Source organism: Oryctolagus cuniculus, chromosome 17 (genome assembly GCF_964237555.1).
Source record: "Oryctolagus cuniculus chromosome 17, mOryCun1.1, whole genome shotgun sequence".
Lineage (NCBI taxonomy): Eukaryota > Metazoa > Chordata > Mammalia > Lagomorpha > Leporidae > Oryctolagus > Oryctolagus cuniculus.
The window spans coordinates 59,947,344-59,963,406 of record NC_091448.1 but is presented as its reverse complement, the minus strand read 5'-3'; the positions used below and the strand labels follow the sequence as shown (position 1 = coordinate 59,963,406).

Here is a 16,063-nt window from a genome sequence, read left to right as displayed (position 1 = left end):
GCCAGAGCCAGATACATGCGGATGTGCTGTCCTGTGCCCTCTCCCTTTGTATATTTAAAATGTTGGCAACACAGGCCATCTAGCTTCTTAAACATGAGGGGTGGGTAGGCAGGCTGGAAAAATCTTTTGCTACAGATGTCTTTTTCTCAGGCTGTGAGCTATGGCTTCCACTCCTTGGGCTCAGGAGTCTGCTGTGTGTTTTCCAGGTATTTGCCGACTCTGATCTGTTGATATCCCAGTCTTATTCTCAGCATTCTTATGAACTCCCCCAGTACTATTTAACTGTAATTTCACATATACTAATGTTTAGTCTACCACTCTGAACCAAAAACCCTGTCTCCATTTTTTTTAATCCCAATGTAGAACAGCAGGTAAGAAGATATTCTCTTTACCAGACAGTCCTGACATTAAAAAGCTATCTCCTTCCTCCTATCATGTTGCCATTCATCTCACTTTGCTTTGTTTAATGTCACCTTCCTAAATACCTGTTGTTGTTACCCAGGAGAAACCCGAGAGAGTGAGGTGATTCTGAATTCAGGACCACTCAGGGGTCCCTTAGCTACCAAACTGTGCTCCTTCATAACTGTCCTTGCAAACCAGCAAACACCACAACAAAAACTAACTAGTGGATAGATTTAAAGACAAGCACACCAACTGCTCAGGCAGCAGGCACCCCAAGAGCAACATGTAATGGAGAAACCTCATGGACACTTTCCAGAGAATAAGGCAAATGAGCTGAAGGTGGTGTGAGACATGAACCACTATCTTGCAGGTATATTCAGACTATTGGACTGTTGGGAAATCTGCCTGTCATTTGCAGTCAAGACTGTACCTTCCCCGGGATTTGTCCACAAGATTTTCTGGAGAAACTCTGGAACCTGGTCTCTGATGGTGAACAGACTGAGATTGGGACTCGGGGCTGTAACGACTTGATGTTTTAGTCCTCACAGGCGTTGACACCAAAGCAGAGGGTGAATTTTGGAATGTAGAAGTGGGAGGTTGCGGGGGAGTCTGCGAGGGAACTTGATTTCTAGCAAAATCCTGTGTGATAATTTGCTGTGACATAGAAAAAAAGGAAATGGTTAAACTCATTATATTCCTGCAAAAGAAAGTAGCATTTGAGGCCAGCATCTGCCCTAGTGTTGAAAAACTCTCACCCCCATATCCGAGTGCCTGGGTTCAAGTCCAAAATCTGCTCCTGATTTCAGCTTCCTGCTAATATGCATTCAGGAAGGCAGCAGGTGACAATTCAAGGAAGTGGGTTCCTGCCTCTAGATTAAGTTCCTGGCTCCCACCTTCAGGCTGGCCCAGCCCCAAGCTGTTGCAGGTATTTGGGGAGTAAACCCAGTGGACAGGAGTTCTGTGTTTCTGTCTCTCAAATAAAACGTAAATAATGTAGACTTCATAATTAAAAGTAGAAATCTACACACATCTTATTTTGTGGTTTTCCTTTTCTATATATCTGCTTTCTGCATGATCAAAAAATAAAAAATCGGATTATAACAATGAAAAGCTTACACAGATGTGATCGGCAAGTGTGATGAGCCGATGGGTCCTGGGCACTTGCCCCATCCCCTCTGCCTGTGAGGAAGGGGGCAGCTGCTGCTGTGGAGATGGTGACTCCTGCTGTGGTCGATAGTGGTGTAATGGTCCTTCATACTGTCTGCCTGGATCGTCTAACGGAGGACAGATAGATGTCTTACTCAGTGATGCCCTTGTCTTTTACTCATGATCAAAGATTACATAGAATTCAAAAGAACACACGAAAAGGATGTGATACATCTCTCAAAACTCGGAATTTATATATCTTAATTTTGGAAAAAAATATTTCTTCACCGACAGGAGTCGGGACTAGTAAAATGAGCAACCAACATTAATATCAACTATTATGTCATTAAAATACAAACAAAAGTGTGATCAATAGCTTAAAAGCTGCTTATCATTGGTGCAGTTTCAAACGTTTCTAAAGCAGATGGACATAAGATTACCCTGAAACAAAACAAGTCATTCCTTATTATGGTCTAGACAGATAAGAAGCCAATGATCAATGTAAACATGCAAACATGTCAGCAGTGGCTAAGAGAGACATACTTTCGGCTTGATTTGCCTTAACAATCTCTGGCTGATAGGCCTGCAGTTTTTCCTGGGGCGGTGCAGGTGAGCTGGCAGGACTTATGACCTCAATAGCATCGCTAGTCGTTTCATACCTGTGAGAAGACACTTTAAGAAAAAAATCTTATTTTAAAACTAATCCTATGAAACGTTTCAAAAGCACAAGTTATTCAAACCTCATATTTTAGTTTTCTTATCAGAAATGTTAAATGGCATTCCAAGTTATTGATAAAAACTACTGAAATCAACGGGCTGTAACAAAGGTGCCTCGGTGTTTATAACCCTTGCAGTGCATGGGATTTCTGAAATCTTGTGGATTCCAATGTCTTTCAAAAGCCTTTGATAGGGAGCTGGTGTTCAGCCTGGTGGGTAAGATGCTCACATCAGAATGTGTGAGCTCAGTTCTGGGCTTTGGCTCCTGCCTCCAGCTCTCTGCCAGTGCAGGCCCTGGAAGGCCGTGCATGGTGGATGGCTCAAGTCACTGTGCTCCTGCCACCCACATGGAGGCCTGCATTGCATTTCCAGCTCCTGGATCCGGCCCTGGCCACTGCAGGCATTCAAGAAGTAAACCAGAAGACGGGCACTCTCCCTCAAATAAATAAATCTGTAAGTTGTTACAGTCTGTACCAAGCAATGAGGTAAGGTGGAACTGAGAACAGATTTGTGATGTTCTTCTCGGAGATGGAAAAGAATTCATCAGGGAACTACTCATCAGAAGAAATTAATAAACAAACAAAGGAGCAGTTTGCAACAGCTAATTAATTCCACTAATCCCAGTTTTATAGGACAATCTACTCTTAGAAAAAGTTCAAGGCTATAAAGCTGCTTCATTACCATGGTGACTTCAAGCTTTAAGTTATATAACATTATATAATAATTTTCTCCAATAATAGGAGTACTGCTAACAAATATTACTCCAGATTAACTCTTCAGTACCATGTTACATTGTGATAATCAACAGCAGCAGCAGGGAATGTGTGAAGGGAAGTAAATTCACAGAGAGGGAGGGCATCCTCCACACCAGAGAAGGGCCCTGGGAGAGTCCTGCCATGGCCGCGGCCCTGAGTCCGGAAGGCCAATGGAACTTCCTGCACAGGAACTTTCCGCCTTCAGAGGACTTTGCATCTATAGGCTGCACCACAAAGTGAGAAAACCATCACAGGCCCAAAGGATGTGCGACTGCAGCTAGACACAGGTGTAAGACGAGAAGACACTCGGCTGCTCAGCTACCACCCGCGCCCTCGTTCTCAACAACCCTTCCTCCTCCCACCCAGGTCAAGGAAAATGCAGTTCCCAGCCCTAGTGGACTCGCCAGAACAAACACCTGATAAACAGGACGGAAACCATCACTGAGGCACGGACTTATCACTCTTTATGTACCATCAGCCCGAACCTGCTGACAACTTCCAACAATCAGCCAAAACAATGTCTGATCTCAAAACACGTTCACACTGCTTATGAAGCCTTAAGGGGCAAGGTCAAGGCAACGTACTTCATCTGCAGGGTGAGCAAGGGAGGCTCTCAAGAGTCAAACTGAAAACCACACTGAATAACTACCAATAGCCTGTGAATTTCATGCAACTCACAGCCTTGTGGTGTTAAAAAAAAAAAAAAAAAAAGGAAGACATGGCCACTCAGAAGGAACCTGGGCTTTCTATTTTCATCAGCCCAGGTGGAGCCACCTTGTGTGCTAGGGACTTCGTTCTAAAATTCCTGCCATGTTTCTTCCTCAGCTTGCCATTCTGTATAAGCAGAAAACCTATGTTGTGGAATTTTCCTAATGCCAGGCTAAAAGGAAGTCGTACTTCAATACAAGCTACCTCCCTCTCCCCAAAAACCTTAACAACCAGTAGCTAGGGGCCTAAGCAATTAATAATTAAGTGGATACTTAGAAGTAAAAAGGTTGATACATGCATTCTGGTGCACAAAAGATCTTTTTTTCATTACCTCCAACTCTTCTCAATTTCTTTAATGGAGATAACAATCATATGATTAAATCATCTCCGTTTGTTAGCAGCTTCTCGTTTAAATACCTGCTTGTTTCTTCTGAAATTCCATGAAGAATTTAGGCAACAGTTAGAAAGGAATTTTTAAAAACTAACTGTTCAACCATGTTAGTGTAGTTCTGCAGAGTCTACCCTGCCATAAGTGACTAACCAAACTTGGGCAAAATCCAACTTGCGAGAATGGTACAGTATAATTAACAATTACAAAGTGAGGCTATCACTGTTTACAAACCTACATCTTCCATAAGGGGATCGAATAGGCTTTGGGGGATCAGTGGAGATCCTGAACCACACCCTGGCAAATGCCTCTAAAGAAAGTGCGCCACAGCAGCACATCTGTCACTTTTCAGATGCCTTGGCGTGCTAACAGGCTGTCTTTACCTATCTACTTTCCCAACTGAATGCTGTAAAAAAGGTAGCTTTCTTTTGGAAACATGCTGATAGGCTTACACTTAGGACATTGAGATATTTAAATGATCATAAAAATAGTGAAAGATACACTTTTTTGCCCTGTCAACCCATAAAACCTTTTCTGTTACACTGACCATCAAACATTAGGATTGTTCAATACCATACAGTTCTGCTTTCCCTAGAGAAGAAAGTCATTCTTTACTCAGACATCACACTGTGCAACTCAGATTGAGATACATACAGCTACTGGAAGAGTCTGAACCTTGAGAGCCACGTTCCCTTGCATCCTTGTCCGAGGCAATTTGCCGGGTGATGATCACGTCTATGAAGTTAGCTGCAGTAATGGTGGTCTTCCCTCTGGTCCTGAGCTCTTCCTCATATCTGGACTTTGGAGGAGGCCCTTTGTCTTTCCCAGCCTCAGAATAAACTACTGAAGAGTGAGGCTGGGGCTTGCCACTTGGAAAGGCTGAAGAAGTGTACAGACACTGAACAGGTCTCTTCTCCACCTCCAGGCTTTTCTGCTCTAGCTGCTGCTGCTCGCTAACTGCTGCTGACCTGCTTCTCAAACTGTCTTCTAACCTGGCAGCTTCATGCTTACTCTCTTTTGTTTTGGACACATCCATCTGGGGTGCAGAAGCTGCAGCGTCCACAAGAGCAGCCAGGGCGTCCGCAGCAGTGTTGTAGCGGGAGGCTGGCAGGCCTTGGCTTATGGAAGGGCCCCCAGCGGGCAGTGGCCTGTAAAGAAAACCAAACCACAGCTCTGTGAAGGGACGGTCATCTACTGGGCGTGGGGTGGGGAGATGCAAAGACAAATTGCAAGACAAAATTAGCAGAGAGAAAATCATGACTCGACTTATATGCTTGCAGCTGCCAATTTTAAAACGTCTATGTGAGACTTGGTGAGTGTGTGCGGTCAAAACGTGTAACAAGCAACTGACATGATTCGTAGCTGAGCAGTTGGGTCCAAAGGTGTGATTACGCTGGTTCCATTGGTTCCCTGGAAAACACTGGGTCTCTGCTGCAACATGGTCTCCTGAGCTCTTACTGACGGGGACGGGGAGCGGACGTATCCATGACTGCCAGGCCGGCCGGGCTGCTCTGAGCCTGCAGGGGCAGAAAAAGGAAAAGGAAGATAGCCCCGCTGTGAGAAAGAAGCTGGACACGAAAGGCAGCACCATTAATTGACTGCTGGTTTCCTAATACTTCTCACTGGAAAAGGAAAATGAGACAGGAAACTTGATAACTTATTTTCTGACCTCTCTAGAAACTTGTTCTACATATTCTCAATAAAGAGGCAATAAAACCAGAAACAAAACAGCAGGTAACATGTACTGCCATTTTCCCCCTTTTTGTGACAAGTTCCAACCTTGATTCCAGACAAAAACAAAATTGGCTCCAACAACAAAGTGCTGCTATCAATCAGAAGAGGTCACCTCTCAGATTCTTCCTCAAATTCTGGTGTGTGTGTGATTTCTAAAGACTTGGTATAGCTTCCTAAGCATCTTAATGAAAATTGTGTATTGCTGGGACACCAGGGCTCGAGGCTTTTCACTCCACCTTAGCACTTCCTGGTTCACATGTCACTGCTCTCCACGGTAACTTTTACTCCTGTGAGATGAAATCATTCAGAATATCCTTCCCCATGGCTTGGCTCCAGTAGACACATTTCTTCAAAGCTTCAAGCCAGTTTTTCACCTAACTTTAGCTCTCCCATTAAGGACAGGGCTAGGACTTGCTCAGAACCACTTTACTTGGAGGAACTTGAACACAAATTCCCTCTCAAATCAATTTCTTCTCTACTTCCTCTCGTTCTATGGCCTCATTCCAACTCTGCAGTGTTTGCTGACTTCCTAAGAGTGAGCAGTTTGAGCACACACTCCTACTTTCACATGTAGCACCAATCACACAGGCTTTTCAACAATTTGCTTCCTTCTGACTATTCATTAGTTTCTACGAGTGCTTCTATGGGATCCATTCCTACAAGTGGAACTGCCGGGTCTAATAGGGATACCCCAGTTTACACTACCCATGCTTCTGTGTTTTTTAGATACTGCAACACAGAATATTTATCAATCTTCTTAAATGTCTGATGGGGCAAAACAGTACTTTATTGTCTTAAATCCTCATTCTTACCCATCTGTGGGATCACGTGCACACAGTTCCTATCAAAATTATATACCATCTTTATGTAGCTTTAATTTTCCACGTGCTTTCATGAGCAACATAGAGTCAATATTATGGTGCTGCCTCACAATTCATTAAAGCATTTCCTATGGTCAGATTCGTGGTGATTGTTATTGTGTTTGTACATAGGTAACAAGTGACATCTAAACATGTTCAGGTTGTACAGACACTATTTTCGGGAACAGTATTACCACAGCCAACAAGACTGGCTTCTGGGCTCCTTCCTTTACTGCCATGCCATCCTCATGGACTGCAAAGGGCCTGCTTCCTAGGACGCCTTCCTGCCACTGTGGCCTTGAGTTCTGCTCCTGCCTCTCTGCTTCCTTTGGTGGCCAACCAAAATCAGCCCTCACAGTACTCTCTGAAGACTGACCGAGCCCTCCTTTCACCATAGCACCGTGGAAATCGTACTCGAGCCACAGTTTCAACTCTCCTGGGCGACTCTTCAGTCAGCACCTCCAAACTGCCTTTCTCCTGAGCGCCAGAGCTGTATATAGGACAGGACGGACATGCTCAACGATTTAATTCAAAGAACTGAAATTGGAAAGTTTATCATGGATGACAGATGGCTCAAGGATGCACTAGATTACATATGTCCAAAATAAAAATCATCATCTCTTTGCTTTCGCTAATCATGCTCTTCCTTAATTGCAGACCAAATCCTGTTTCTATCTTGCCCTCATTCCCCAGACCTGCTTATTAAGCTTCTTTGGTTCTACTTTCATATTCTTCCCAGCAGTTACTTTCTGCCCATTTCATCATTGCTAGAATAGTCCAGGCCACCATTAGCAGGCACAGGAACTCCTAACACTGTCTCACTGGCCTTGTGGCACCAGCCCATGCGCACCTTCAGGATTCTAATCCATCTCATGCACACTTGTGTAAGTGTCCCTCTGAACACTCGCCTCCCTCCTGAACAGAATGGCAGCACTTCATTTTAAATCAAGATGCTGCACCACTTTCTACTGTATTTTCCAGTCCTTCTTTCAACTGGAATTCAGCAACACTTCATATATAGGACTCTCTGCCTGGGCAGCTCTTTCCGCTTTAAGAGCTCTGCACAGAGGACCTTCAGAGGCCCAACCGTAACCAACGGCTTAGGCACATCAAAATGAGACAGTCATGCAAACTTCATTTTTCCCATGTAAAACCCACTTTTCCTTGCTCGCAACCTGAACCTTGGGATGACTTTGGGTCTTAGGATTCTAGTTTCCATCTTCCACAGTGTTCCAATGCCCCACCAGACCAGATCCCCAAGAGCTGTCTGGAGGCCGCAGGAGCACAGCCTCTCACTGACCTGGACGCAGGTAGAGGTCGGAAGAGGCTGCGGCGATGCGCTCCCGCTCTCGCTCCCGTTCCCGTTCTCGCTCTTTCTCCCTCTCCCTCTCTCTCTCCCTCTCTCGCTCTCGCTCTCGCTCCCGCTCAGCACTTGCGGCTGCAGCAAGGTGTGTTGGGTGTCCTGTAAAACAAACCAATCTGCAATTTAATGACAGAAATGTCAACCTACCAAGTTTATCAAGCAAGTTTTAAATTCATGCATGAGAATTTTTTCAAGAACAACAACAAAAACCCTCCAAATCTGGGATGTAGGAATTTTTATTTTACTAAGAGTTTTAGATAACAGAATGTAACACAAGCATTTAGGGTATTTCTAGTGTATCTACTAACAAATAGTAACCATTACTAAATGCTAAATGAAAAACAGCAGACCAAATGGGAAGAAGCTGCCCAAAACACCTTAAATGGGTATGCTGTGAAACCCTGAGCATGTCTGTCATATTGCAGCGGCCCATCACTGCAGGATCTTACCAGGAGACATAGACGCAGGGTTGTATGGCCTGGGAGGGAAAGTAATCTGTGTACCAGGAATATATGTGATTCTGTCCATGGGAGGAGTGCTTGTTCCCCCGGGGTGAGGCACTAAAATTGCTGGAGGCATATTGGTCAGGTCAATGATTCCTATGCAGAAGACAAATACAATTTATGTTGTGTTATTCCAAAGATACACGGGCTTCTGAACTTTATCTACCTCTAAATTCAAAGGTCATTTGGACTCAGTTACATAAAAATGTTTAAGATCATCATTACTTTTTAAGACTGCCTTTAAATCTATAAAGGATAATAAATACCATGCTCAACACCAATAACCTCAACATACGGACAGATTAAAGACAGACAGCAAACTGGTCAAACATAGATTTCAAATATTTAGCACAGTGATGGATTATGTATTTTAGTGTTTAACAAAGCACCTCTTCTTGATACATTAGTTTGTATAGTGGGAAGGCTGCAGCATTTTCATTCAATGCATATCTATTGAGAATCTAAGAAACAGTATGTAAACATCATAAACTGATGAATTTTTAACTGCAGAGACACACACCTCTTGTTGGTGGGTATGGGAGACCCAGTGGCTGTTCTCTGGGGGAGAGTCCTCTGGCCACATCAGGGCGCAAGTTCACCTGCATCTGCTGTGAGGTAATGTAATCATTTAAGATTGTCTGTCTTGTATTCTCCATTGCATACAGCTGATACTGACTTGGGTAGCCTGGAGTTGGTGAAAGCTGTCTCTGAAACAGGTAAGCAGCAGCTGCTGAGTGAAAGAATGAGAGAAAGGCACTGAGTTTCATACTGAGCGAAATTCATCTGATAAAGATCACCCACACAAAGAATAAGGAAATAGCCAGCAACTAAGCTAGTGCACACAGAACTTTTACTTACTAATTAGCTACAGGGATTAAAGACCTTGACATATCAACAATATGGACTCTAACTCAATCTAGTATCTGAGATGTAACTGAAAAGGGGGAGGAGAAGGGTAGTTACAAATGCCTCACATGGTTTTACTTCCAATATTTGACATGTAACTTTATTTTCACCTGAATTCTCCAAGAGTTGTGTTTGAAAATAAGACTATTTGTAGGCTGGCTCTGTGGCTCACTAGGCTAATCCTCCGCCTGCGGCGCCAGCACACCGGTTCTAGTCCCGGTCGTGGCACCGGATTCTGTCCCGGTTGCCCCTCTTCCAGGCCAGCTCTCTGCTGCGGCCCGGGAAGGCAGTGGAGGATGGCCCAAGTGCTTGGGCCCTGTACCCCATGGGAGAGCAGGAGAAGCACCTGGCTCCTGGCTTCGGATCAGCGCAGTGTGCCGGCCACAGCACACCGGCCTTAGCGGCCATTGGAGGGTGAACCAACAGCAAAAGGAAGACCTTTCTCTCTGTCTCTCTCTCACTGTCCACTCTGCCTGTCAAAAAAAAAGAAAATAAGACTATTTGTGTAGCACTAATCTCCCAATACAAGCAAATAGAAGTGCATGTGAAAGTTCCTCATGACAAATATTAAGTTTACTTTCCTGGTGGTAAAAATTGGATCAGTCTACAAGCATGGATTCTGTGTTTGTGTTTAGAGCAGGGACTGGCAAATTTTTTTCTGTGAATGGCCAGATGGGAAATATTTTAGGCTTTGTGCTAGTTTCTGTCACAACAACTCAGCTCTGCCACAGAACTACAACAAGAAGTTACAGACAAAGATTTGGTGTAGCTGTATTCTAATAAACTTTTATTTTCTGAAAAAGGTGGCAGCTATACTTGGCCCAAAAGTTATAGTGTTCCAACCCAGAGGTTAGAGCATGAAAGAAAAAAAAAAAACAACACAGGGGCAGCAGCAGTATGGTGAAAAGTAGAAGATAGCGTCTCTATCCTCATTTACACTTCAGTGCAGGCTTAGAGATGGCAAGCAAGGCTGGCACTGTGGTGCTGCAGGTTAAGCTGGCACCTGAGACGCCAGCATCCTTTATGGAGTCCAAGTCCTGGCTGCTTTGCTTCTGATCCAGCTCCCTGCTAACGCACCTGGGAAAGCAGTGGAAGATGGCCCAAATGCTTAGGACCCTGCACCCATGTGGGAGACCCAGAAGCAGCTCTGGGCTTCTGGCTTCAGCCTGGCCCAGCCCCAGCTGTTGCAGCCATCTGGAGAGTGAAACAGAGGATGGAAGATCTCTCTCTCTCTTTCTCCCCTATCCCTGCCTTTCAAATAAATAAATCTTTAAAATTAAAAAAGGAGAAAGAAAGAAGGGGGGGGAAAGAAAGAGGGAAAGGAAGGGGAAGGGAAGGCAGGGGAGGGAAGGGAGAGAAGGAGGGAAGGGGTGAAGGGAGGGAAGGCAGGAAGGGAGGAAGGAAGTCGGTCAGTCTTTGGGGCCTAAGCCCGGAGCACACTGAGCTCCCCTTTGTCCTCCTAGGGACCAGTCCTTCTTCTGCCTGCCACTGCCAACTAAGCCTCACTCACACATTTATATTTTCTGTTCAGACCTCTCTTCCTGTCTAAACTTTGTGCTCACATTCTTGAAGTTAAAATTGAGACACAGGGCGGTAGCACTGTGCCATAGCAGGGAAAGCCACCACGTGCAACACCTGTATCTCATATGGGCACCAGTTCAAGTCCTGGCTGCTCAGCTTCCTATCCAACTCCCTGATAATGACCTGGGAACCCAGTGCAAGATGGCCCAAAGGCTTGGGCCCCTGCCACTCTTGTGAAAGACCCAGATGGAGTTTCAGATTCTTGGCTCCTGGCTTCAGCCTGGCTCAACCCCTGGTCATTGTGGTCATTTGGGTAATGAATCAGCAGATGAAAGATTTCTCTGTCTCTCTTTTCTTCTCTCTCAAATAAATGAGCAAATCTTTAAAAAAAAAAAAAAAAAAAAAAAAAAAAAAAAAAAAAAAACAGAGATAGAATATGTGTGTATCCCCTCAGTCTTTTGGGAAGTTTATCAGTAGGCCAAATTAAAAACCTAAGAATTTTAAAGGTTGTTTACATTTCCTAGTAGCAAAATACCTGTAGAAAATCTTTTATCTGAAAGTTACATCAGTGCAGGAGTCCAAGCACTTGGGCCATCATCTGCTGCCTTCCCAGGGACATTAGCATGGAGCTGGATCAGAAGCGAAGTTGGCGCTGACATGTGATGCTGGTTGTCTCAAGCTTCGGCTTAACTTGCTGTGCCACAACACTGGGCCGTGTTTGTCTTTTATGTAAGACAGACAATGGTGAAGTTTACTAAATAAAGGCCTCAGCCTTATCAAAATATTGGTTAATGAATGTTTATGTTATAAATTAACATGTTTAAGGCACGCCTCTTATCTTAAAATAATTCTTCATGGTTACCACTTTTTTTAATTAGCCTCACTAATTACCATCAGATGAGGCTTTTGTTACAGTTTTAGTTCTTTTTGAGGGGTTGCTGGTACCATGGGAATGTTCAGTGAGTGAAACCAAGTATACCACTGACGATATGTACAGTCATCTGCATATGTACTGCAACAGAAGACTTACTATTTCCTTGCTTTAAATCATCACAACATTTACTTACCAGGGTCCAGAGCCCTGTGAAACGGCATGGCTGGATCCAAATGTGTGGGCAGATGGCTCCGGTAGACCTCTCCTGCGGTGCTGCCCCTGTGATGGGGATCAAATGGGCTGTGGCTCACGACAGGGTCCACCCCAGGCACTGGAGACTTCGCTGGTATACTCTCCCTTTGGGTAGGAGTCAGTGTGGATTTCCTTTCATGATTGGTAGACTTGCTAGAAGAAATTGTAACTGGGAAAAAAAGCCAATGTCAAATTCTTAATAAAATTTGCAAACTGTACAAAAATATTTATTCATTTTTGCACAAATACAGACTATACTCAAACAACATATTGATCTTCTTTTCACCCTAAACATTTAACATTCACTTTGGCAAAATATGCAAATATAAAGAATGAGTAGCAGCTCTGAGATCTGGAGAACACAGCACCAGTACTGTTCTACCTTACATTAAGATTCAAAATGCAGGCCGGCGCCATAGCTCAATAGGCTAATCCTCCGCCTGTGGCGCCGGCACACTGGGTTCTAGTCCCAGTCGGGGCGCCGGATTCTGTCCCAGTTGCTCCTCTTCCAGTCCAGCTCTCTGCTGTGGCCTGGGAGTGCAGTGGAGGATGGCCCAGGTCCTTGGGCCCTGCCTCTGCATGGGAGAGACCAGGAGAAGCACCTGGCTCCAGGCTTCGGAACAGCAATGGTGCGCCGGCTGCAGTGTGCTGGCCGCAGCGGCCACTGGGGATAAACCAACTGAAAAAGGACGACCTCTCTCTCTCTGTCTCACTGTCTACTCTGCCTGTCAAAAAATAAATTAATTAATTAAAAAAAAAAAAAAAGATTCAAAATGCAGGCCAGGGGCTCCAGGGGCTAGCACTGCACCATAGTGGGTAAAGCCACTGCCTTAAGTGCCGGTATCTCAGGTATCCCATGTGGGTGCTGGTTCGAGTCCCAGCTGCTCTACTTCTGATCCGGCTCTATGCTATGGCCTGGGAAAGCAGTAGAAGATGGTCCAAGTCCTTGGGCCCCTGTACCCACATGGGAGACCTGAAAGAAGCTCCTGGCTCCTGGCTTCGGATCATCATAGCTTTGGCCATTGTGGCCATCTGGGGAGTGAACCAGCGGATGGAAGACCTCTCTGTCTCTCCTCTTTTAAGTAAATTAATAAATCTTTTAAAAATTGCAGTCCAACACTCCTCTTTAAACTCTATAATGAATGTTTTCATTTTTTGTATTACTTCAGAATTCTAAATTGTTTGGCTCCACATGTACCAAATCTCTATCTCTTCTTACTCTATGTGTTACCCAACAGCCTGCCTCACCATCCGTCATAGTTTCACTTATTTTTTTCTTTGCTCTTTTCTTCCATAGTGGCTTTCTCATTGCCTGGCCTGCACCGGTATCTGCCATACTCCAGCCTCTTCTTTCTAAATGATGCTATTCAGAGGGGTTAGACTGTCCCACCAACGCCTATCATAATCAATATCTTAACAGCCACCACCTTCAATTTTTAAAATTGTGTAAAATACACATAATATTTACTCATTTAGTGGCTTTAGACAAACACATGATATTATACAAACTTCACCACTACCTAATTACTAAAACTTTGATAATACAAACTTGGCCATGATGAAATATGTCTATCAATGCCAAATAACCATCCTTATGGTTTGTCTTCCCCCATTCCAAGTCCCAACTCGTTCAGCTGTGGGGGGCCACTGCCCTCTGCAGGGCAGGTATTCTCCTTTAAAGCCAGCACCAAAAGGCCATGGATTCATCACCCTACCCGTTACCAGGTATTCCCTTTCTCCTCTGTGCCTCTTCTCTCCTGCCACACAAAACACTCTTCACCTTTACAATTCAGATGTCCAGCCAAGGACTTTGCATGTGAACTTCAAATAAACATGTACTGCAATGTAATTAAAAGGAACTGGATGCACTTTTATGGTCTCAGGTTGTAAAAATTAGTGGTAAAAATTAGTGCCTCGTACCTTACTGACATAGCTGCTAGCAGCATGGCATTGCAATGATAGGAATAATAACTGTAATAGCAACAATGACAGTCTACCTTTATCACGACCTGCATACACACTGCACATTACTCTAAGTTCTTTATAACAACACAGCACATCAACTTAATCCACAATAATCCAGTGAGCTATGTCTTAATATTACATTACTATTTCATGAATGAGGAAACTAACACATCAAAAAATTAGTTGTCCAAGTTTACACAGTAAGAACTTAATTCAAGTCTTAGCAATCTTGCTTGTTCAGCAGCCTAATCTTCAACCACCATACTGCTGGGGAAACAACTGTCAAAACTGACCTCGAGAAAAATCTTACATGATTAGCTGAAAATCCAGTCAAGAAATATACTTACTCTAGAGCATTTCTGGATTCTATCACACACTGTATCTGATGTAAGTATTAAGTGTGTTACCTAGAATGATGCCTACTTTTAAAATGACAGCCTGCCATAGCCCTTTAGTATCAAGCAAAACCTGCAGATCCTGTGAATCAACAGCTAGCAAGGCGAGAGATGGAAATGTACAATAGGAACGCTCAGACCAGGGTGGGTGCCTGACGCAGCAGTCTGAGGTGCCACTTGGGAGGCTGACATCCCGTATCAGAGTGCCTTGGTTCAAATCCTAGCTCTGCTTTTTTTTTTTTTAATTTATTTTATTTATTTGAAAGAGTTAGAGAGAGAGGTAGAGACAGAGAGAGAGGTCTTCCCTCTGCTGGTTCACTCCCCAGATGGCCACAACGGCCAGAGCCGCACCAATCCAAAGCCAGGAGCCATAAGCTTCTTCTGGGTCTCCCATGTGGGTGCAGGGGCCCAAGGATTTGGGCATCTTCTACTGCTTTCCCAGGCCATAGCAGAGAGCTGGATTGGAAGAAGAGCAGCCGGGACCAGAACCGGTACCCATATGGGATGCTGGCGCTTCAGGCCAGGGCTTTAACACACTGCGCCACAGCTCTGGCCCAGCTCTGCTTCTAATGCAGCAAGTGATGACAGCAAGTGATGCAAGGCAGCAAGTGATGGCTTAAGTACTTAAGCTCCCTGCCACCCATGTGGGAGACCCAGATTGGGTTCTGGGCTCTTGGCTTTAGCCTGGCCCAGTCACAGCTGTTGCATTTGGGGAGTGAACCAGCATAAGAAAAGACTTCTTTCTCTCTGTTTTTCAAATAAATGAAAATAAATAAATTTTAGGGTACTCAGACCTCAACAGAGAGAAGTACTGAATGTTTGAATCGGGAATTAGCTTATGCTGCACCTCAAACATTGTATAACATACACAAGTATTCAAGCAGTCCACTGTACCCCACAAATACATAGAATTATGACACGTCAACAGTGATCCAACTGGGCTGCAGTGGGTAACATACCATCGGAAGTTCTGCTCATCATGGGTGAGCCTCTGGACATGGTGTTCTGGTAACTCACGGGAGTCCTCCGAGCACTGGTGTCGTCATAAATGCCCGGGCTCAGCTGTGCTTTGGGAGCTTCATGAAGTGTGGACCTGAGAACGGAGGGGCCCGAGCTCACCACGGATGTGTGCCGGGAACGCACTGGCTCGCCTGTCTTTACGTCTTCGTATTTTGCCCGTTCAACCACTTTTATGTTCTCTGGCACAATCTCCAGAGGAGGCATTCCACGGGGTAGTTTACTAGGCCCCGTGATCAAAGATTTGACATTGTGTTTGATGGCAGATTGACCTGAGTTGCTGTCAAACTTTATTGGTGTGCCCTAAAGGGAAAGAAACAAACGTGACAGGTAGCCAAGTCATCTGCGGCTGTATCTCAGGTTGACACACTGGCCCTCGGCAGCTATTGTTTCCCAGGTAACCTTTGTCGTCTGTGTGAACGCCTCAGTCACACACCCACTGATCCTGAGCTACACACTTTCCCACTTGATACACTCCATGTCTGAACACAAGAGAAACTAATGATAAAGAGTACATAAAATTTTGCTTACTTCCAAGAGATCTGACCTCTTAAGAA

General features: G+C 44.5%; 1 protein-coding gene across 48 annotated transcripts in view; it reads right to left on the bottom strand.

The window, feature by feature from the left end:
- The window catches only part of NCOR1 (nuclear receptor corepressor 1), a 168,722-nt gene that overhangs the window by 12,033 nt on the left and 140,626 nt on the right, over positions 1–16,063 (bottom strand). For 30 of the 48 annotated variants that reach the window (XM_051824416.2, XM_070061434.1, XM_070061440.1 and 27 more), the window contains 10 exons: positions 15,449–15,809; positions 12,071–12,298; positions 9,097–9,306; positions 8,523–8,672; positions 8,011–8,172; positions 5,468–5,633; positions 4,771–5,264; positions 2,092–2,220; positions 1,519–1,676; positions 833–1,056 (listed from right to left, as the gene is read on the bottom strand). In XM_051824416.2, coding sequence (XP_051680376.1) covers positions 833–1,056; positions 1,519–1,676; positions 2,092–2,220; positions 4,771–5,264; positions 5,468–5,633; positions 8,011–8,172; positions 8,523–8,672; positions 9,097–9,306; positions 12,071–12,298; positions 15,449–15,809 — 2,282 coding nt within the window. The remainder of the gene's footprint in view (positions 1–832; positions 1,057–1,518; positions 1,677–2,091; positions 2,221–4,770; positions 5,265–5,467; positions 5,634–8,010; positions 8,173–8,522; positions 8,673–9,096; positions 9,307–12,070; positions 12,299–15,448; positions 15,810–16,063) is intronic. The other 18 variants (XM_051824431.2, XM_070061449.1, XM_070061450.1 and 15 more) reach the window with 3 other exon arrangements.